This window comes from Syngnathus floridae, chromosome 2 (assembly GCF_059516105.1).
Source record: "Syngnathus floridae isolate MCC-2025c chromosome 2, RoL_Sflo_1.0, whole genome shotgun sequence".
Taxonomy (NCBI): domain Eukaryota; kingdom Metazoa; phylum Chordata; class Actinopteri; order Syngnathiformes; family Syngnathidae; genus Syngnathus; species Syngnathus floridae.
In genome coordinates this window covers 1,613,630-1,637,149 of record NC_142414.1, presented here as the reverse complement: position 1 = coordinate 1,637,149, position 23,520 = coordinate 1,613,630, and the positions used below count along the sequence as shown (strand labels likewise).

General features: G+C 39.2%; 1 protein-coding gene across 6 annotated transcripts in view; it reads right to left on the bottom strand.

Annotated features, from left to right (window-relative positions):
• itpr3 (inositol 1,4,5-trisphosphate receptor, type 3) overlaps positions 1-23,520 on the bottom strand; it is a 469,401-nt gene that overhangs the window by 303,140 nt on the left and 142,741 nt on the right. For all 6 annotated transcript variants that reach the window (XM_088368417.1, XM_088368419.1, XM_088368416.1 and 3 more), the window contains 2 exons: positions 21,052-21,212; positions 20,836-20,977 (listed from right to left, as the gene is read on the bottom strand). In XM_088368417.1, the coding sequence (XP_088224543.1) occupies positions 20,836-20,977; positions 21,052-21,212 (303 nt within the window). The remainder of the gene's footprint in view (positions 1-20,835; positions 20,978-21,051; positions 21,213-23,520) is intronic.

The following is a 23,520-nucleotide window of genomic DNA, read 5'->3' as shown; positions in this document are numbered from 1 at the left end:
AAAACTGGTTCAAAGGGCGGGGGGAGTTATGACAAATTGGCCCGCCAACTTAGCTTCATGCTTTTTTTTTCCCATCACAGGTTGTCTACGTTACAGGAGGGAAACAAGCATTGTAATGCATATTGTTTCCAGGCTTTGTTTGTCAAGTTCGGTTGTCACCTAGTGTCTGGAATGGTGATTAATTGTATTGTCACTGGCGGAAATCTCATGTCCAAATACAGTAATCCCTCATTTATCGCGGATAATTGGTTCCAAAAACCACCCGCGATAAGTGAAATCCGCGAAGTACGGTCACCAACAAGAAGTACTGGGCAGGCTAACGAGTTATCGGGAAGATGCTAATTCGCGATCGTGCTAACACGCAAAAACGGACTTCTAAAGGGATGTAAACGAACATTTGGAGCAATACTACATTGTCCTAAAGGTTAGACCAGGGGTGGGCTAACTTTTTGACTTGCGGGCCGAATTGGGTTCTAAATTTGGACCGGGGGCCGAACCAGGAGCAGATGGATGTAGTGTTTGTGTGAAGAAATATAAACGACATGTAAAGGTCATTGCTTAAAAGGTTTTGGCCTTTAGTAGGTAGTAAAGCATGGGTATTCCAAAAAAGCTTTTTGAAAACAAATGCATTTATTAACAGCATTAAAAAAACATTTCACCAAAAAACTGCTATCAGTGATTCTCATAAAATATGACACTGTTATGAATAACAGTCTCCATCACTTCAGCGCCTGCAGGTCAGATTAATGAAAGATGTTTATCTTATGAGGCAAAATCACATCAAACGGCAAACATTCCGACCAAATATATCATCTTGAAGAATCGCTGAAAGAATACATCCAAATAAAGTAATCGAAACTGCAACACGGTGAGGGGTATCTGAAAATCAGAGCAGAGTTTTAACACACAAACACCTGGTGACAGAGGTGAGGAAACGGGAAACACTTCCTTAAAGTAAGCCTTAAGAACTTTACAGGTTAAGATTAGTCGCAAACAGGTGGTGCATCAATGTCCTTGAGTATCCTGCATTGTTTAAAAATGTGAATGTTCGCTAGTTTCAATCCCTGCTATTTGTACAAATCATACTCAAAATGCATTTTTTTACAACAAACTTAAGAGCCTTCCCTTCATTTTCAGTGGGAACAGTGTTGTTGGTCTCCCTTTTTTTGTTAGTGCATCATAGTCTGGAGTAAAATTTGTTGTGGCAATTCTTAGGAGAGCTCCGAGGTGTTGGTCCGTTTACCTAAATCTGTGACGGGTTGATGTTGATGTTCATGTGGCTGAATGTCACGTCGCGTAGGTCGAGCCAAATTGTCCATTGTTTTTTAAACACTCGGGACTAAGTGTCCACCTTGCTTTTTCTTGGGCCACTCATTTTAATGGAAGGATTCAAGGTAAAGGTTAGTGGGTGGCTTTAGCGTAAAACTGTATCTGAAAGCTCACTGCGTGAATTACAAGAATACTGACGTCACAGCCCACGCTCTAAATTCGATAGAAATAGAGCGCGAAATAGAGCGCGAGTGCGCTGTGTCCGTACTACTGAGTACGTACACGCACTTGTGAGTGTGCACCGAGCTTTCTGACACGGCTTCCGGTAGTAAAGGTGAAGACTTTCACACTATTGTTATTCCTGTCCTTTATTATTATTAATGTGAAGGTGAAGACCTTCACACTATTGTTATTCCTGTCCTTTATTATTATTATTCTACTTATTACTCAAAATGGTGGAAGACAGGGAGGGATGGAGAATTAAACTCAGACCAAGACAGAGCCCTAATGACTTTCTTTTGTAGAGAGTGAAGTTTTTTAAGGTGACTAGAGAAGGTGTTGCCCTATATAACATTGCAATAGTTCAAATAGAGTTTTATATAAAATCAGGAGTATTGACTGAGGAAGGAAATGTCTGATTTTCTAAAATAAACCCACATATTTTGATAATTTGGATACAAGGTGATCTATGTGACATTTAAAATTGAGTGAGTCATCTATGACGACCCCCAGGAATTTTGTAGCATTGACTCTTTAAATTTCTTCCCCATTAATGACAATTTGGCAGTGATTTATGTTTTTAAAATGTTTATTTAAATTAAAAATCATGTAATACGTTTTACTAATATCTAAAGATAATTTATTGCATTTGAACCAATCAGCCACTTTAGTTAGTTCTGTATTTACAGAATCTTGCAAAATTTCAAGACTTTTGTGTGATGCAAATAAGTTAGTATCGTCAGCAAAGATAATTTTGTGAAAGATTGTGGAGGAATTTACAAAATAATTTATGTATAAAATAAATAAGATTGGCCCCAAAATAGATCCCTGGGGGACACCACAGGTTGTAGGCTTGCAAGAGGAGTTATTCTCCATTACATGAACATATTGTTCCGTTGTAACTTCTGAACCAGTCCAATGCAATACCTCTTATACCATAATGTTGTAATTTGTGTAGTAAAATATCAAAATTAATGGTATCAAAAGCCTTTGATTAGTCCAAGAAAATATCAATACCACATTTCCCCTCCTCAAAGTAGTCATTAATTTTTTCGATAAGATCAATCATTGCCATAGATGTCGTACTCTTTTTTTCTGAAACCATACTGGGAAGGAACAAGAATATTCAGCATGTCCAGGTATCCACTTAGTCTATTATGCACAACCTTCCCCATCACTTTAGAAAAAACTGATAATATAGAAATCGGTCGGTAGTTGCTCAGGTCATTTTTATCTCCCGTTTTAAAAATTGGGATGACCTTGGATATTTTTAACTTTTTGGGTACAGTCCCAGTAAGCAGGGAAATATTAATACAATGGGCCAAAGGCTCTACAATAATGTGCGCAATGGCTTTTACCATTTTGCCAGATAGTCCATCAACGCCAACAGTACGTGAACTCCGTACATTAGAGATTAACTTAAAAAGTTCAGTACCATCAGTAGGTGCCATATAAACAGAATGAGCGTAACTACCAGTGAGAAACTGTTTAAAGGATAATCCTTGTGGTTGGCTAATTTTCTTACAAAGGTTCAGACCTATTGAGGTAAAATAGCCATTGTAATTTCGTGCTAGATTGGCAGTGGCGTAATCAATATCGGGGAACGAAGTAATTTTTTGCCTCCTGTTTAAGACTTCATCTAGCACCTTCCAGGTCTCTTTGCTGTCCCCCTTCGATGCCTGTAAGAGTTGTATGTAGTGTTGTTTTTTGCTTTTCCTTATGATGTGTGTACGTTTATTTTTATAGGAGATATATTCGTCTTTATTGAATAGTTGGATTTCTCAAGTAGTGTTTGTATGGACTATTTTTACGACTGATGGATTTTAGGATTCCCTGTGTTATCCAGGGCTCTGGGGAGTAGTACTGGACTTTATAGTCTTCTCAGGGACGGTGATGCTGACTGAATCTTGGATAGTCTCGAGTAAACGGTCAAATGCTACATTCGAAGTCCTAGAAAAGTAAACTGGAGCCCAGGACTTAGTTTGTAAATGTACAGCAAGACGTTATAATGTTCTTACATTTACAATTTTAGTATTTATTCTCGTGATCGGAGGTGAAGACCGTTTACCTGAGCCCCAAAATAATATAATGGGAAAATGATCTGTAATATCAAAATTTGGTTTTTGGAACCAAATATCCGCGATACACGAGGGATTACTGTATTCTATTTTTATTGTAATTTGCCTTTCAAGATGGCATGTCTATTCTTGGTGTTGGATTTTATCAAATAAATTTCCCCCCAAAATGCAATTTATACTCCAGTGCCACATATATATGTCTTTTTCATCTTTATTATGCATTTCATGGCTGGTGCGACTTGTACTCTTAAGTGATTTATGATCCGGAAAATACAGTACGTCTTTCCAAAAAAACAACAACCTCATTTTCTCCTTGTTTTGTCTGAGTTAGAATCATACTTTATTTTCTAATTAAACATGAGGGTCCAAGCTTTCATTTGGTACCGCTTGTGTATATATAGTTTATCACGTCGCAGATTTTTTTTCCAAATAAAAAAACATTTAAAAGTCAAAATAAAACTTCTAAATTGATGAAACATGTGTCTAACCTTTAGGACAATGTAGTATTGCTCCAAATGTTCGTTTACATTACTTTAGAAGTCCATTTTCGCATGATAGGACGATCGCGAATTAGCATCTTTCCGCTAACTCGTTAGCCTGCCCAGTACTTCTTGTTGGTGACCGTACTTCGCGGATTTCACTCATCGCGGGTGGTTTTTGGAACCAAATATCCGCGATAAACGAGGGATTACTGTATTCTATTTTTATTGTAATTTGCCTTTCAAGATGGCATGTCTATTCTTGGTGTTGGATTTATCAAATACATTTCCCCCCAAAATGCAATTTATACTCCAGTGCCACTAATATATGTCTTTTTCATCTTTATTATGCATTTCATGGCTGGTGCGACTTGTACTCTTAAGTGATTTATGATCCGGAAAATACAGTACGTATTTCCAAAAAACCCCTAATTTTCTCCTTGTTTTGTCTGATTTCTGATTTGAGTGAAACCAAACTATTTTCAAATGGTGATAACTAAAGAACGGTATGAGTTAGAATCGTACTTTTTTTCTAATTAAAGATGAGGGTCCAATCTTTCATTTGGTACCGCTTGTGTATATGTATATAGCCATAGCACACAATATTCTGTAGGCCTTACAAAATGAGTGAAAATGCTCGAAATCGGCTGGGATTTTAGGGGTTATTGTAATTAGTAGATTTATAGTTAACTAGAAAATGCAATTTCTGGAGATATTGCGTGTGAAGGCGAAGACTTGGAATCACTTCTTGGGGAATGATGCCGAATGATGTTGAAATGAGTTGAATTACTTGAGAAATGTGGAAAACAGAAGTGTTAAATGAAATTTTGGTGAATTTGTGGTGAAAATATGTAATTTTTGGTAAGTGGGAAGTTGTGGAATACGTAGGAAAATGATGAACAGTTGAAAGTTTGAATGGGTTAAAGCTGTTGAAGAATGTAGAATTTAGAGTTGAAAAATGAAACTGGACAATTTGTTGAAATTTCAAATTTGGAATTTTTGGTAAGTGGGAAGTTGTTAAATGGGTCGGCAAAACAGTTGAAAGTTGGAATGGTTTAACCGGTTGAACAATGTAGAAAATACACGAGAAAAATGAAATTTTGGAGAATTTGGTTGAATTTCAAATTTGAAAGTTTGGAATTTTTGGTAGGTGAGAAGTTGTGGAATGGGCAGGCAAAAGATGAACAGTTGAAAGTTGGAATGGGTTGAAAAATGTAGAAACTAGAGGTGAAAAACGAAATTTCGTGATATTTTGTCGAAAATTTTAACGTGAAAACGTGAAATTTTTGAATTTGGCAATTTCGGGAATGTCGAGAATGAATCCGAATGTGATTCGAATTTGCTGAATGATGTGAATTTAAAAGTGGAATGATGTAAACTTGAAATGTCGAATCTCCCATTAAGAATGAATGGGGAAAAAATTGTCGTAAATTCGCGAATTTTGCGAAATCGGAAAATTTTCGGAACGAGAAAAATGGAAGCGCTCATCTCGTGAATATTTGGAATACGTCAAAAGTGGAACAGAGTGAATCGGATGAATTTTGTGGAAGAAGAAGCGGGACAAAAAAGTGTGGAGAATAAAATATGATAACTAGAAAATGCAATTTCTGGAGAAATTGCGTGTGAAGGCGAAGACTTTGAATCACCTCTTGGGGAATGATGCCGAATGATGTTGAAATGAGTTGAATTTCCTGAGAAATGTGGAAAATAGAAGTGTAATACTAAATTTTGGAGAATTTGGTTGAATTTCAAATTTGAAAATTTGGAATTTTTGGTAAGTGGGAGGTTGTGGAATAGGTAGGCAAAAGATGAACAGTTGAAAGTTGGAACGGGTTGAAACGGTTAAATAATGTAGAAGTTAGAGCAAATCTTGAATCCCCATAGAGAATGAGTGGGAATTAAAAGAAAAAGCAATTGCGCCAAATTTTTTTGAAATTTGGAACAAAACGAAAAAAAAAAACGGCTTCAGGAGGTTCACTTTTGGGGTTAAAATGTTGAAACGGGTTCAATCGGACAATAAATGCAAAAGTTAGCGCCTAATGTAGCTATTTAGGGCAGTTAATGTTGAAACAAGGTCATTTCCAGTCTATTTGGGTCACTTGCGGTTTGATTACAGGCACTTCCGGTCTAGCTGAGGTCACTTCCGGTTTATTTGGGGTCACTCCCGGTTTAAAAAGGTCACTTCCGGTTTAAAAAGGTCACTTCCGGTTTGATTTGGGGTCACTTCCGGTTTACCTGGGGTCACTTCCTGTTTACCTAAGGTCACTTCCGGTTCGATTTGGGACACTTCCGGTTCATTCTAGGTTCATTGGGAGCACTTCAGGGTCAATCCAAGATGGCCGCCACACTGGAAGTGGGGGTCAAGGAGGTGAATATGGTAAGCATAAGGTAAACAAAGTGAATAAATTTGGAATGGGTTGAATCGGTTGAAAAATGTGGAAAAAGGTCGAAAAATGTAATTGTAGTGAATTTTTGGTAAGTGGAAAGTTGTGGAATAGGCAGGCAAAAGATGAACAGTTGAATGTTGGAACGGGTTGAATCGGTTAAAAAATGTAGAAGTGAGAGCAAATGTTGAATCCCCATAGAGAATGAATGGGAATTAAAAGAAAAAGCAATTGCGCCAAAATATTTTGAAAATTGGAACAAAACGAAAAAAAACAGCTTCAGGAGGTTCACTTTTGGGGTTAAAATGTTGAAACGGGTTCAATCAAGATTCAAGATTCAAGAGTTTTTTATTCGCCATGTTTGAGCGTGCCAAACAAGGAATTTGACTTCGGTAAATCACAGCCTCTGTTCAACATTTAGGTGACTAACAACAACACTCAGGACATGTGAAGAACGAAAGATATTCTCAAACATCCCCTGATCTTAAACTTCCAAGAGGGCAAGGAAAAACTCAAAACTCCAGCTAGGGGAAATGAGAAACCTTGAGAAAAGACCACAGATGGGAGGGTCCCTCTTCTAGGATGACCAGGCTGCAATGGATGCAGAGAGGACACATAGTACAAACAGTGTAGACAAAAAAGGTGTGGAAAGCAGGATGTTATTGCACAGTAATGACTCTGAGACTCTAAGAGTGGTGTGAATTCATCAGAGCGACAGCCTGGGGGAAGAAGCTGTCTCTGTGTCTGCTGGTTTTAGTGTACAGAGCTCTATAACGGCGTCCGGAGGGGAGTAGTTCAAACAGGCTGCAACCTGGGTGCGAAGGGTCCGTTGAGATGTTACTTGCACGTTTCCTGGTCCTGGACAGGTACAAGTCTTGGATAGATGGGAGGTTGATTCCCATTATCTTTTCTGCAGTCCTTATTGTCCGTTGCAGTCTGTGCTTGTCTTGTTTGGAGGCCGATCCAAACCAGACAGTGATGGAGGTGCAGAGGACAGACTGGATGATGGAAAAAGTGGGCCGGAGAAAGTTCCCACCACTGGGATCGAACCAGGGTCGTGCGGGGCATGAGGCCGTGTCACGAACCGGTCGGCCAGTGTGACACAATCGGACATAAAATGAGAAGGTTAGCGCCTTATGTAGGTATTTAGGGCGGTTAATGTTGAAATAAGGTCACTTCCGGGGTGATTTGGGTCACTTCCGGTCTATTTGGGTCACTTCCGGTCTGATGAGACGAACTTCCGGTCTAGCTGAGGTCACTTCCGGTTTATTTGGGGTCACTTCCGGTTTAAAAAGGTCACTTCCTATTTATTTGGGGTCACTTCCGGTTTAAAAAGGTCACTTCCGGTTTGCATTTGGAGTCACTTCCGGTTTACCTGAGGTCACTTCCTGTTTTCCTAAGGTCACTTCCGGTTTGATTTGGGGCACTTCCGGTTCATTCTAGGTTCATTGGGAGCACTTCAGGGTCAATCCAAGATGGCTGCCACACTGGAAGTGGGGGTCAAGGGTTGAATTGTGTAAGCATAGTGGAAGTGGGGGTGAAGGGGGTGAATATGGTAAGGATGAGGTGACCGAAGTGAATAAAGTTGGAATGGGTTGAATCGGTTGAAAAATGTAGGAATTAGATTGGAAAAACTAAATTTTGTAGAATTTGGTGTGAATTTCAAAATTGAAAATTTGGAAATTTTGGTAAGTGGGAAGGTGTGGAATAGGTAGGCAAAAGATGAACAGTTGAATACTGGAATGGGTTGAATCGGTCAAAAAATGTAGAAATTAGAGGTGAAAAACGGAATTTTGTGAAATTTTGTCGAAATTTTGAACGTGAAAACGTAAAATTTCTGAATTTGGCAATTTTGGGAATGTCGAGAATCATTCCGAATGTGGTTTGAATGTGCTGAATGATGTGAATTTAAAAGGGGAATGACGTAAATGTGAAATGTGGAATCTGCCATTAAGAATGAATGGGGAAAAATTTGTCAAAAATTCGCGAATTTTGCGAAATCGGAAAATCTTCGGAACGAGAAAAATGGAAGCTCTCATCTCGTGAATATTTGGAATATGTCAAAAGTGGAACGGAGTGAATCGGATGAACTATGTGGAAGAAGAAGCGGGACAAAAAAGTGTGGAGAATAAAATATAATAACTAGACTAGAAAATGCAATTTCTGGAGAAATTGCGTGTGAAGGCGAATACTTTGAATCACTTCTTGGGGAATGATGCCGAATGATGTTGAAATGAGTTGAATTACCTTGAGAAATGTGGAAAATAGAAGTGTAATACTAAATTTTGGAGAATTTGGTTGAATTTCAAATTTGAAAGTTTGGAATTTTTGGTAAGTGGGAGGTTGTGGAATAGGTAGGCAAAAGATGAACAGTTGAAAGTTGGAACGGGTTTAAACGGTTAAATATTGTAGAAGTTAGAGCAAATCTTGAATCCCCATAGAGAATGAGTGGGAATTAAAAGAAATAGCAATTGCGCCAAAATTTTTTGAAATTTGGATCAAAACGAAAAAAAACGGCTTCAGGAGGTTCACTTTTGGGGTCAAAATGTTGAAACGGGTTCAATCGGACAATAAATGCAAAAGTTAGCGCCTAATGTAGCTATTTAGGGCAGTTAATGTTGAAATAAGGTCACTTCCGGTCTATTTGGGTCACTTCCGGGTTGATTAGAGGCACTTCCGGTCTAGCTGAGGTAACTTCGGGTTTAAAAAGGTCACTTCCGGTTTAAAAAGGTCACTTCCGGATTGATTTGGGGTCACTTCCGGTTTACCTTAGGTCAATTCCGGTTCATTTGGGGTCACTTCCGGTTTGATTTGGGTCACTTCCGGTCTATTTGGGTCACTTCCGGTTTGATTAGAGGCACTTCCGGTCTAGCTGAGGTCACTTCCGGTTTATTTGGGGTCACTTCCGGTTTAAAAAGGTCACTTCCGGTTTATAAAGGTCACTTCCGGTTTGATTTGGGGTCACTTCCGGTTTACCTGTGGTCACTTCCGGTTCATTTGGGGTCACTTCCGGTTTGATTTGGGTCACTTCCGGTCTATTTGGGGTCACTTCCGGTTTGATTTGGGGTCACTTCCGGTTTACCTGAGGTCACTTCCGGTTCATTCGGGGTCAATTCCGGTTTGATTTGGGGCACTTCCGGTTCATTCCGAGTTCATTGGGGCACTTCAGGGTCAATCCAAGATGGCCGCCACTCTGGAAGTGGGGGTCAAGGGTTGAATTGTGGAAGTGGGGGTGAAGGGGGTGAATATGGTAAGCATAAGGTGAACAAAATGAATAAAGTTGGAATGGGTTGAATCGGTTGAAAAATGTAGAAATTAGAAGGGAAAAACTAAATTTTGGGAAAATTTGGTGTGAATTTCAAAATTGGAAATTTGGAAATTTTGGTAAGTGGGAAGGTGTGGAATAGGTAGGCAAAAGATGAACAGTTGAAAGTTGGAACGAGTTGAATCGGTGGAAAAATGTAGAAACTAGAAGTGAAAAACTAAATTTTGTGAAATTTTGCAAAATTTTGTGCAAATTTTAAAAGTGAAAACGTGAAATTTTTGAATTTGGCAAGTTTGGGAATGTCCCCAATGTGATTTGAATGTGTTGAAATAAGTAAATTTCAAACTGGAACAACAAAAATGTGAAATGTTGAATCTGCCATTAAGAATGAATGGGGAAAAAAATGCCACAAAATCGTGAATTTTGTGAAAACGGAAAATTTTTCGAACAAAAAAAATGTAAGCAGCCGTGTCATGAATATTTGGAATAAGTGAAAAGTGGAACGGAGTGAATCGGTTGAAGTATGTGGAAGGAGTTAAGCGTCAAAAAAGTGAGCGGAATAAGTAGAATAATAACTAGAAAATGCAATTTCTGGAGAAATTGCGTGTGAAGGCGAATACTTTGAATCACTTCTTGGGGAATGATGCCGAATGATGTTGAAATTAGTTGAATTTCTTGAGAAATGTGGAAAATAGAAATGTACGACAGAATTTTGGTGAATATGGTTGAATTTCAAATTTGAAAGTTTGGAATTTTTGGTAAGTGGGAGATTGTGGAATAGGTAGGCAAAAGATGAACAGTTGAAAGTTGGAACGGGTTGAAACGGTTAAAAAATGTAGAAGTTAGAGCAAATCTTGAATCCCCATAGAGAATGAGTGGGAATTAAAAGAAAAAACAATTGCGCCAAAATTTTTTGAAATTTGGAACAAAACGATAAAAAACGGCTTCAGGAGGTTCACTTTTGGGGTTAAAATGTTGAAACGGGTTCAATCGGACAATAAATGCAAAAGTTAGCGCCTAATGTAGCTATTTAGGGCAGTTAATGTTGAAATAAGGTCACTTCCGGTTTGATTTGGGTCACTTCCGGTCTATTTAGGTCACTTCCGGTTTGATTAGAGGCACTTCCGGTCGAGCTGAGGTCACTTCCGGTTTATTTGGGGTCACTTCCGGTTTAAATAGGTCACTTCCGGTTTAAAAAGATGACTTCCGGTTTGATTTGGGGTCACTTCCGGTTTACCTGAGGTCACTTCCGGTTCATTTGGGGTCACTTCCGGTTTGATTTTGGTCACTTCCGGTCTATTTGAGTCACTTCCGGTTTGAATAGAGGCACTTCCGGTCTAGCTGAGGTCACTTCCGGTTTATTTGGGGTCACTTCCGGTTAAAAAAGGTCACTTCCGGTTTAAAAAGGTCACTTCCGGTTTGATTTGGGGTCACTTCCGGTTTACCTGAGGTCACTTCCGGTTCATTTGGGGTCACTTCCGGTTTGATTTGGGTCAGTTCCGGTCTATTTAGGTCACTTCCGGTTTGATTAGAGGCACTTCCGGTCTAGCTGAGGTCACTTCCGGTTTATTTGGGGTCACTTCCGGTTTAAAAAGGTCACTTCCGGTTTGATTTGGGGTCACTTCCGGTTTGATTTGGGGTCACTTCCGGTTTACCTGAGGTCACTTCCGGTTCATTTGGGGTCAATTCCGGTTTGATTTGGGGCACTTCCAGTTCATTCCGGGTTCATTGGGGCACTTCAGGGTCAATCCAAGATGGCCGCCACTCTGGAAGTGGGGGTCAAGGGTTGAATTGTGGAAGTGGGGGTGAAGGGGGTGAATATGGTAAGCATAAGGTGAACAAAGTGAATAAAGTTGGAATGGGTTGAATCGGTTGAAAAATGTAGAAATTAGAAGGGAAAAACTAAATTTTTGGAAAATTTGGTGTGAATTTCAAAATTGAAAATTTGGAAATTTTGGTAAGTGGGAAGGTGTGGAATAGGTAGGCAAAAGATGAACAGTTGAAAGTTGGAACGAGTTGAATCGGTGGAAAAATGTAGAAACTAGAAGTGAAAAACTAAATTTTGTGAAATTTTGCAAAATTTTGTGCAAATTTTAAAAGTGAAAACGTGAAATTTTTGAATTTGGCAAGTTTGGGAATGTCCCCAATGTGATTTGAATGTGTTGAAATAAGTGAATTTCAAACTGGAACAACAAAAATGTGAAATGTTGAATCTGCCATTAAGAATGAATGGGGAAAAAAATGCCACAAAATCGTGAATTTTGTGAAAACGGAAAATTTTTCGAACAAAAAAAATGTAAGCAGCCGTGTCATGAATATTTGGAATAAGTGAAAAGTGGAACGGAGTGAATCGGTTGAACTATGTGGAAGTAGTTAAGCGTCAAAAAAGTGAGCGGAATAAGTAGAATAATAATAATAATAATAATAATAATAATAATAATAATAATAATAATAATAATAATAAAGGACAGCAATAACAATAGTGTGAAGGTCTTCACCTTCACACTAACTAGAATTTGCAATTCCTGAAGAAATTGCGTGTGAAGGTGAAGAGGTTGAATAAATACTTGGGGAATGCTGCAGAATGATGTTGAAAAGAGTTGAATCGGTTGAAAAATGTAGAAATTAGAAGGGAAAAAGCAAATTTGGGAAAATTGGGTGTGAATTTCAAAATTGAAAATTTGGAATTTTGGGTAAGTGGGAAGTTGTGGAATAGGTAGGAAAATGATGAACAGTTGAAAGGTGGAATGGGTTGAATAAGTTGAAAAATGTAGAAATTAAGGTAGAAAAACAAAATTGTAGAGAATTTCTGGTAAGTGGGAAGTTGTGGAATAGGAAGGCAAAAGATGAACAGTTGAAAGTTGGAACGAGTTGAATCGGTTAAAAAATGTAGAAGTTAGAGCAAATCTTGAATCCTAATAGAGAATGAATGGGAATTAAAAGAAAAAAAATGCACCAAAATTTTTTGAAATTTGGAACAAAAGGAAAAAAACGGCTTCAGGAAGTTCAATTTTGGGGTTAAAATGTTGAAACTGGTTTAATCGGGCAAAATTTGCAAAAGGTAGTGCAAATGTATGTATTTAGGGCACTTAATGTTGAAATATGGTCACTTCCGGTTTGATTTGGGTCACTTCCGGTCTATTTGGGTCACTTCCTGTTTGAATAGAGGCACTTCCGGTCTAGCTGAGGTCACTTCCGGTTTATTTGGGGTCACTTCCGGTTTAAAAAGGTCACTTCCGGTTTAAAAAGGTCACTTCCGGTTTGATTTGGGGTCACTTCCGGTTTACCTGAGGTCACTTCCGGTTCATTTGGGGTCACTTCTGGTTTGATTTGGGTCACTTCCGGTCTATTTGGGTCACTTCCGGTTTGATAAGAGGCACTTCCGGTCTAGCTGAGGCCACTTCCGGTTTATTTGGGGTCACTTCCGGTTTAAATAGGTCACTTCCGGTTTAAAAAGCTCACTTCCGGTTTGATTTGGGGTCACTTCCGGTTTACCTGAGGTCACTTCCGGTTCATTTGGGGTCTTTTCCGGTTTGATTTGGGTCACTTCCGGTCTATTAGGGTCACTTCCGGTTTGATTAGAGGCACTTCCGGTCTAGCTGAGGTCACTTCCGGTTTATTTGGGGTCACTTCCGGTTTAAAAAGGTCACTTCTGGTTTAAAAAGGTCACTTCCGGTTTGATTTGGGGTCACTTCCGGTTTGATTTGGGGTCACTTCCGGTTCACCTGAGGTCACTTCCGGTTCATTTGGGGTCAATTCCGGTTCTATTTGGGGTACTTCCAGTTCATTCCGGGTTCATTGGGGCACTTCAGGGTCAATCCAAGATGGCCGCCACTCTGGAAGTGGGGGTCAAGGGTTGAATTGTGGAAGTGGGGGTGAAGGGGGTGAATATGGTAAGCATAAGGTGAACAAAATGAATAAAGTTGGAATGGGTTGAATCGGTTGAAAAATGTAGAAATTAGAAGGGAAAAACTAAATTTTTGGAAAATTTGGTGTGAATTTCAAAATTGAAAATTTGGAAATTTTGCTAAGTGGGAAGGTGTGGAATAGGTAGGCAAAAGATGAACAGTTGAAAGTTGGAACGAGTTGAATCGGTGGAAAAATGTAGAAACTAGAAGAGAAAAACAAAATTTTGTGAAATTTTGCAAAATTGTGTGCAAATTTTAAAAGTGAAAACGTGAAATTTTTGAATTTGGCAAGTTTGGGAATGTCCCCAATGTGATTTGAATGTGTTGAAATAAGTGAATTTCAAACTGGAACAACAAAAATGTGAAATGTTGAATCTGCCATTAAGAATGAATGGGGAAAAAAATGCCACAAAATCGTGAATTTTGTGAAAACGGAAAATTTTTCGAACAAAACAAATGTAAGCAGCCGTGTCATGAATATTTGGAATAAGTGAAAAGTGGAACGGAGTGAATCGGTTGAAGTATGTGGAAGGAGTTAAGCGTCAAAAAAGTGAGCGGAATAAGTAGAATAATAATAATAACTAGAATTTGCAATTCCTGAAGAAATTGCGTGTGAAGGTGAAGAGGTTGAATAAATACTTGGGGAATGCTGCAGAATGATGTTGAAAAGAGTTGAATCGGTTGAAAAATGTAGAAATTACAAGGGAAAAAGGAAATTTGGGAAAATTGGGTGTGAATTTCAAAATTGAAAATTTGGAATTTTGGGTAAGTGGGAAGTTGTGGAATAGGTAGGAAAATGATGAACAGTTGAAAGGTGGAATGGCTTGAATAAGTTGAAAAATGTAGAAATTGGAGTAGAAAAACAAAATTGCAGAGAATTTTTGGTAAGTGGGAAGTTGTGGAATAGGAAGGCAAAAGATGAACAGTTGGAAGTTGGAACGAATTGAATCTGTTAAAAAATGTAGAAGTTAGAGCAAATCTTGAATCCTAATAGAGAATGAATGGGAATTAAAAGAAAAAAAATTGCACCAAATTTTTTTGAAATTTGGAACAAAAGGAAAAAAATGGCTTCAGGAAGTTCAATTTTGGGGTTAAAATGTTGAAACGGGTTTAATCGGGCAAAATTTGCAAAAGTTAGTGCAAATGTATGTATTTAGGGCACTTAATGTTGAAATATGGTCACTTCCGGTCTATTTGGGTCACTTCCGGTTTGATAAGAGGCACTTCCGGTCTAGCTGAGGTCACTTCCGGTCTAGCTGAGGTCACTTTCGGTTTGTTTGGGGTCACTTCCGGTTTAAAAAGGTCACTTCCGGTTTGATTTGGGGTCACTTCCGGTTTGATTTGGGGTCACTTCCGGTTTACCTGAGGTCACTTCCGGTTCATTTGGGGTCAATTCCGGTTTGATTTGGGGCACTTCCGGTTCATTCCGAGTTCATTGGGGCACTTCAGGGTCAATCCAAGATGGCCGCCACTCTGGAAGTGGGGGTCAAGGGTTGAATTGTGGAAGTGGGGGTGAAGGGGGTGAATATGGTAAGCATAAGGTGAACAAAGTGAATAAAGTTGGAATGGGTTGAATCGGTTGAAAAATGTAGAAATTAGAAGGGAAAAACTAAATTTTTGGAAAATTTGGTGTGAATTTCAAAATTGAAAATTTGGAAATTTTGGTAAGTGGGAAGGTGTGGAATAGGTAGGCAAAAGATGAACAGTTGAAAGTTGGAACGAGTTGAATCGGTGGATAAATGTAGAAACTAGAAGTGAAAAACTAAATTTTGTGAAATTTTGCAAAATTTTGTGCAAATTTTAAAAGTGAAAACGTGAAATTTTTGAATTTGGCAAGTTTGGGAATGTCCCCAATGTGATTTGAATGTGTTGAAATAAGTGAATTTCAAACTGGAACAACAAAAATGTGAAATGTTGAATCTGCCATTAAGAATGAATGGGGAAAAAAATGCCACAAAATCGTGAATTTTGTGAAAACGGAAAATTTTTCGAACAAAAAAAATGTAAGCAGCCGTGTCATGAATATTTGGAATAAGTGAAAAGTGGAACGGAGTGAATCGGTTGAAGTATGTGGAAGGAGTTAAGCGTCAAAAAAGTGAGCGGAATAAGTAGAATAATAATAATAATAATAATAATAATAAAGGACAGCAATAACAATAGTGTGAAGGTCTTCACCTTCACACTAATAATAATAAAGGACAGCAATAACAATAGTGTGAAGGTCTTCACCTTCACACTAACTAGAATTTGCAATTCCTGAAGAAATTGCGTGTGAAGGTGAAGAGGTTGAATAAATACTTGGGGAATGCTGCAGAATGATGTTGAATCGGTTGAAAAATGTAGAAATTAGAAGGGAAAAAGCAAATTTGGGAAAATTGGGTGTGAATTTCAAAATTGAAAATTTGGAATTTTGGGTAAGTGGGACGTTGTGGAATAGGTAGGAAAATGATGAACAGTTGAAAGGTGGAATGGGTTTAATAAGTTGAAAAATGTAGAAATTAAGGTAGAAAAACAAAATTGTAGAGAATTTTTGGTAAGTGGGAAGTTGTGGAATAGGAAGGCAAAAGATGAACAGTTGAAAGTTGGAACGAATTGAATCGGTTAAAAAATGTAGAAGTTAGAGCAAATCTTGAATCCTAATAGAGAATGAATGGGAATTAAAAGAAAAAAAAATTGCGCCAAATTTTTTTTAAATTTGGAACAAAAGGAAAAAAACGGCTTCAGGAGGTTTACTTTTGGGGTTAAAATGTTGAAACGGGTTTAATCGGGCAAAATTTGCAAAAGTTAGCGCAAATGTAGGTATTTAGGGCACTTAATGTTGAAATATTGTCACTTCCGGTTTGATTTGGGTCACTTCCGGTCTATTTGGGTCACTTCCGGTCTAGCTGAGGTCACTTCCGGGTTATTTGGGGTCACTTCCGGTTTACCTGAGGTCACTTCCGGTTCATTTGGGGTCAGTTCCGGTTTGATTTGGGCCACTTCCGGTCTATTTGGGTCACTTCCGGGTTGATAAGAGGCACTTCCGGTCTAGCTGAGGTCACTTCTGGTTTATTTGGGGTCACTTCCGGTTTAAAAAGGTCACTTCCGGTTTAAAAAGGTCACTTCCGGTTTGATTTGGGGTCACTTCCGGTTTGATTTGGGGTCACTTCCGGTTTACCTGAGGTCACTTCCGGTTCATTTGGGGTCAATTCCGGTTTGATTTGGGGCACTTCCGGTTTTAAAAGGTCACTTCCGCTTTGATTTGGGGTCACTTCCGGTTTACCTGAGGTCACTTCCGGTTCATTTGGGGTCACTTCCGGTTTGATTTGGGTCACTTCCGGTCTATTTGAGTCACTTCCGGTTTGATAAGAGGCACTTCCGGTCTAGCTGAGGTCACTTCCGGTTTATTTGGGGTCACTTCCGGTTAAAAAAGGTCACTTCCGGTTTAAAAAGGTCACTTCCGGTTTGATTTGGGGTCACTTCCGGTTTACCTGAGGTCACTTCCGGTTCATTTGGGGTCACTTCCGGTTTGATTTGGGTCACTTCCGGTCTATTTAGGTCACTTCCGGTTTGATTAGAGGCACTTCCGGTCTAGCTGAGGTCACTTCCGGTTTATTTGGGGTCACTTCCGGTTTAAAAAGGTCACTTCCGGTTTGATTTGGGGTCACTTCCGGTTTACCTGAGGTCACTTCCTGTTTACCTAAGGTCACTTCCGGTTGTTTTGGGGCACTTCCGGTTCATTCTAGGTTCATTGGGAGCACTTCAGGGTCAATCCAAGATGGCCGCCACACTGGAAGTGGGGGTCAAGGGTTGAATTTTGTAAGCATAGTGGAAGTGGGGGTGAAGGGGGTGAATATGGTAAGGATGAGGTGACCAAAGTGAATAAAGTTGGAATGGGTTGAATCGGTTGAAAAATGTAGAAATTAGAGTAGAAAAACCAAATTTTGTAGAATTTGGTTGAATTTCAAAATTGAAAATTTGGAAATTTTGGTAAGTGGGAAGGTGTGGAATAGGTAGGCAAAAGATGAACAGTTGAAAGTTGGAATGGGTTGAATCGGTTGAAAAACGTAGAAGTTAGAGTAGAAAAACGAAATTTTGGAGAATTTGGTTGAATTTCAAATTTGAAATTTTGGAATTTTTGATAGGTGAGAAGTTGTGGAATAGGCAGGCAAAAGATGAACAGTTGAAAGTTGGAATGGGTTGAATCGGTTGAAAAATGTAGAAATTAGAGTAGAAAAACGAAATTACGAAGAATTTGGTTGAATTTCAAATTTGAAAATTTGGAATTTTTTTGTAAGTGGGAAGTTGTGGAATAGGTAGGCAAAAGATGAACAGTTGGAAGTTGGAACGGGTTGAATCGGTCGAAAAATGTAGAAATTAGAGGTGAAAAACGAAATTTCGTGAAATTTTGTCGGAATTTTTAACGAGAAAACGTGAAATTTTTGAATTTGGGAATTTTGGGAATGTCGAGAATCATTCCGAATGTGGTTTGAATGTGCTGAATGAGGTGAATTTAAAAGGGGAATGACGTAAATGTGAAATGTCGAATCTGCCATTGAGAATGAATGGGGAAAAATTTGTCGTAAATTCGCGAATTTTGCGAAATCGGAAAATTTCAAAAGGACAGCAATAACAATAGTGTGAAGGTCTTCACCTTCACACTAATAAAGGACAGCAATAACAATAGTGTGAAGGTCTTCACCTTCACACTAATAAAGGACAGCAATAACAATAGTGTGAAGGTCTTCACCTTCACACCAATAAAGGACAGCAATAACAATAGTGTGAAGGTCTTCACCTTCACACTAATAAAGGACAGCAATAACAATAGTGTGAAGGTCTTCACCTTCACACCAATAAAGGACAGCAATAACAATAGTGTGAAGGTCTTCACCTTCACACTAATAAAGGACAGCAATAACAATAGTGTGAAGGTCTTCACCTTCACACTAATAATAATAAAGGACAGCAATAACAATAGTGTGAAGGTCTTCACCGTCACACTAATAAAGGACAGCAATTACAATAGTGTGAAGGTCTTCACCTTCACACTAATAAAGGACAGCAATAACAATAGTGTGAAGGTCTTCACCTTCACACTAATAAAGGACAGCAATAACAATAGTGTGAAGGTCTTCACCTTCACACTAATAAAGGACAGCAATAACAATAGTGTGAAGGTCTTCACCTTCACACTAATAAAGGACAGCAATAACAATAGTGTGAAGGTCTTCACCTTCACACTAATAATAAAGGACAGCAATAACAATAGTGTGAAGGTCTTCACCTTCACACTAATAAAGGACAGCAATGACAATAGTGTGAAGGTCTTCACCTTCACACTAATAAAGGACAGCAATAACAATAGTGTGAAGGTCTTCACCTTCACACTAATAATAATAATAGAGAATGGTGTAGAATAACATATGTGTGAAGGCCAAGTATGAAGCAGTGAAGTACGTACTGGAGAAAATTGGCTATGATCAGCATAAGTGGTTTATTTGTGTTGACCTGAAGATGGTTAACTTTTTGTTGGGACAACAGTCTGGCTTCACCAGACGCCATCGCCCTCACACAATAATAATAAAGTGAATGGAGTAGAATAACATATGTGTGAAGGCCAAAACCGAGGCTTGACTGTACTCCAAAAATATCACGCGACGGGCGCTTCCATTTTTTTCATTCCAAATATTTACACTTTTGCCAAAATTCATAAAATTCCAGCCAAAATTTCACCATTCATTCTTAACAGCACATTCATCATTTTCATTTACGCTATTCCCATTTACACAAAGTTGAGAATGTGCCATGAGTGCACAATAGTAGCGAACAAAACTTTCTCAGGGTTTGTGTAAGGTCACAAAAATTTGCCAAACAATCGCCAGACATGTACTTTCCTTGTCGGAAGAGAAAAACAAACTTTTAGGAAAATGTTTGGTGAACGTTTTGCGACTTTGAACAACCCTAACAAATCTTGACGTGAACGTGGATTTTGCTACGTTCGCCAGCAGTTGCAAATGTTCACCCGTCAGTGGACTTGGGGCTTAAATGTCAAGGGTCTTTTGTCTAGGTTCTTCCTTTTTAGTGATAGGGATGTCTTTTGATCCCTGTCAGCCATTTGTGTCCTTCCTGTCCTTATGTTGTCTGTGTGTTTACGTTCCCGTAAGAGGCCTTCACTAACAATGAGCAAGGCTTATTTGCATAGGTGACATGTTCTTTGTTTGATTCACAGGAACTTCATTCCTTTGCAGTTAGATATAGTTTTGGTTCATAGATTGTAGTTTATCAGACCTGTTTTTCTTTGTTAAAGGTTACATACAGTTAGAAGTAGTTGCATAAAAGTTATCCCATATTTACTCAATGTTTGTTTAAGGAACTGCATACCGGTTACCTCACGTTTGCTTAATGTGTGTTGAAGTGTTTAGGACAAGTTACTTATTATTATTATTATGTGTTAATTACCAAGTAGACAAAGTTAGCAAAGGTCTAGTTGCATTTGTTCCACAGCAAAGCGGCAATCAACGTGCTTCAGGGTATTTGACCACAGTCGAGAAGGAGTCAGCCAACTGTGAGGGAAGACGGCTGAGGACGGTCTCTGCGGGGGTTCAAGAGCCAACAACGAAGTGCTAATTCACACCACACTACATTCTTTTGCTAATCAGCGTTGCTACAGACACAATCCCCCCTCCCTTTAGTGTAGCAACGCCTCTGTAACCAGGGCAACCATAACATTAAAAAGAGGGGCACGTGGAGAAAGGACTCAGAACTGATGGAGGTTGTAACTGAGATTGCTTTCTCTATCGTTCTCCTCGCGAGTAAACCTGTTCTGGTTGTCTTCTCCTCTTCATTCCAGCGAGTGATTTAATGTCTAATCGTATTTAGACCCAACACAAACTAAAGGCCCGGGGGCCAGATATGGCCCGCCACATCATTTTATGTGGCCCCCGAAGACAAATTGTGCATCAAATTCGTGTGTCATTATTAGAATTGCAAATTGTTTTCACTTTTAATATCTTTTTTTTTTTAATATTTGACCAGTCTTTACTCGCCTGATTTGAGAATGAGTTATTTGGCAGTTTGTTTTGTAGCTTTTACTGTATATAATGTGAGGTGCTCATACATTTATTTGGGTTTACAGTCATAATGGCCCTTCGAAAGAAGCTATGACACAAAACACAAAAGAGTTTGACACCCCTGTTCTAGTAGGACCTTGTGTCTAGCGAGATTATGTGATTTGTAAGAGATGTTCCTTACCTGCTTAAGGATGTTCTGCTCCCTCATTAGCTTCTGCCTCTCGCGATTGGCTTTGGTCATAGTGACGTCCAATATTGGTTGACCGCTGTTGACAATATCTACCACGAAGAAGACCACATCCTCTAGCAGCTTGATGGCAAAGCTGACAAAAAAAGGTGAGCATGTAGATATTTATTCATCCATTCCCATGCACTGTCCACACAGCAAGAGTCTCACCGGCGGTCGTTTTGGTTGATGAAGCCCTGAATGAACTGGTCCACCACCATGCTCAACATTGCACTCGCGTCGTTGGCAAAATCCAGATCCCGAATCTCCATCACAGGAACCGAGACGATAGCAAATGCCTCCTTGTCCTCTTTGGTGGTACACGTTCCTAACTGTAAGGAGGACAGTGTCTGTTAGATAAATTGTATATATATGTTATCATGCGTTCCCTAATGCGTACTTATTAATAAAGTTATTGCGCAGAATGCTTGCTGTTTTTTCTTGCAGACATCACCCAGTCCACAACAAGTCAAACGATGCTGTCTGGAGTTTCCTGACCTTCTACACATCTGGGAATCCAAGATGTTGATGTCTGCACATGTCATTTTGTCTATGCACTCTTTTCACATGACTACTTTGTTTCCCATAACATTCACTTTTCGTTTCTCGTGGGATCCTGTCCGCGACTTCTAGTTTCACATAGAATCTCGTTTCTTCACTCCTGAGACAAAGCCCACACTTTCCCCCCCCCACCTATCAGGGGCTAGTCTCACATTGTAGGTAGGGCATTCCTAAATAAAAAGAGAGGAGTGTAAACAAGACCTTTAGTGTATTTTGGATTGATGTAAGTCTGTTTGCACTCCTCGCGAGAAAAGACTCAACATTCTGTCTCACTGGTTTTGTCTGCTGATCCTTTTGCTGAATCTGAACCTAACAGATTTTTGGGGGCTCGTTCCGGAATCTCAATAGGACTATTTCTGGCTCCGGCCGACTTTTCGACGCAGGACAAGTCCTTGGCCAAGGCATATTGAGGAAACCCTTTTCACGGGGCTGACTCGATCAGTCGGTTGGACGCTGGAGTGGTTGACGAGAACATCCGGGGAAAGGCCCGGCAGACTGTGAGTACGAATCTTGATTCTGTTGAAAGTAATGAAAGTGCAGTGACAAGAGGTCACTTAAAACCTTGACAATTCTAGACCCTATCAAGTGCAATTAGAAACAGTAAATTCCGCTGGGATGTTGGAGTCCCCTGACTGATAAGTCAGTTAAATTCCATGGGAAAGCGGACCCATCTGTTTTCTAGAGAAGTACAGGTAATTTGGAGCAGTTAAATTCCGCTGAGGTGTCGTGGGCCTCCTAATTAACCTTCCTAGGGTGTTAGTGTTAGCTTTCTGCTGCCATCTGTGGTGTTTTTTAACTCTGGTTTAGCTGGTTTGGCTTCTTTATCCGTGAAAAGATAGGTTTTATATTGGCTTTGGGGAAAAAGCAAAAATAGGGTTTTTCTTACACAATAGGAAGGTTGAAGAGTTTAGATTTTGTTAAGTTCCACGGGAGGGCGGACTCCCCTGCTTGCCTGTGAGACGATAATGCGCATTGTGTGTGTGTGTGTGTGTGGTTTGACTTAGAGTGATCTCATTTGAGCTCTCCTTTATGTAAGCAGTGGTTTTGTGAGAGCAGAGGAAAGGAGACTTATCACTCATTGAATATTTTACCACTGTCCTGTGAATTAAATTGACTTTAGGACACTGTAGGTGCCATTCAAATTGCCAACTCCGAAAATTAAACGAACGAACCATGGGAAAATCAAAATAGCAAACAAAAGTCGCTACCCCGACATGAATTAAAATGCAAGGGGTCGACACCGAAAATATAAAATATCTTGACAAATGCATATTTTGGACAGAGGTGGTTGCATTATGCAACGTGGCGGTGGCGAGGCTCTCCGCACTTCAGTTGCTCCCCCCACCCTTGTTATCGGCTGGGAAGATTGTCATGTCTATGTTGTGGGCCCGTGTGTTTGTTTCTGTGTATGTTTGTCTTTGTGTATCAGTTCGTTATAAAGGTTGGAATTGCGTTAAATTGGTGCACGAAAACGGTGTGCTAGACAATGGTTTATCAGATTTGCATTGTTAAATGTAAAAATTAGAAATTATAGAATAATATGACGGTTGTGGGCAGAAACTCATCCGACGAGGAGGGTGCCCAACCCTCATAAAAATGTGGGAGTAAGAGAAAACATACATTGTAGAACTGGATAAAATTAGGTTAATGATTAGAAATCAATGGTGTTATTATTATTCTCTAATCCCCTGCATTGCAAATGTCTTCTTGATGCAGATAGGTTAACAGGCTAGGACTTTAGTGAGGAGATAATTTATCAATTGATGGGGGTTAGTAATTGTCCGAATTCTAGTCACATGTTTTGAGGGACCACAGCAACAACACTATATTTAATTTGCAGGCCATTATTCAGTATGATATGACAGTGTCTAGCTAAGTAGACTGTTCTATCAAAAAATGTGAGAGTGAAGGAGGGGGTTTGATTTGTAATCTGACATTTGGGTCCCATTTTGAAGAGTCTCTGCAGGAGCATAGATTGGTTTTGTTTAAAGATATGTTTAACAGTTTATCTCAGTGCAGTAAGGATATAGCAATTTTGCAAGACTTAAAATTAAAAATTAAAAAGCAAAATTACATTCT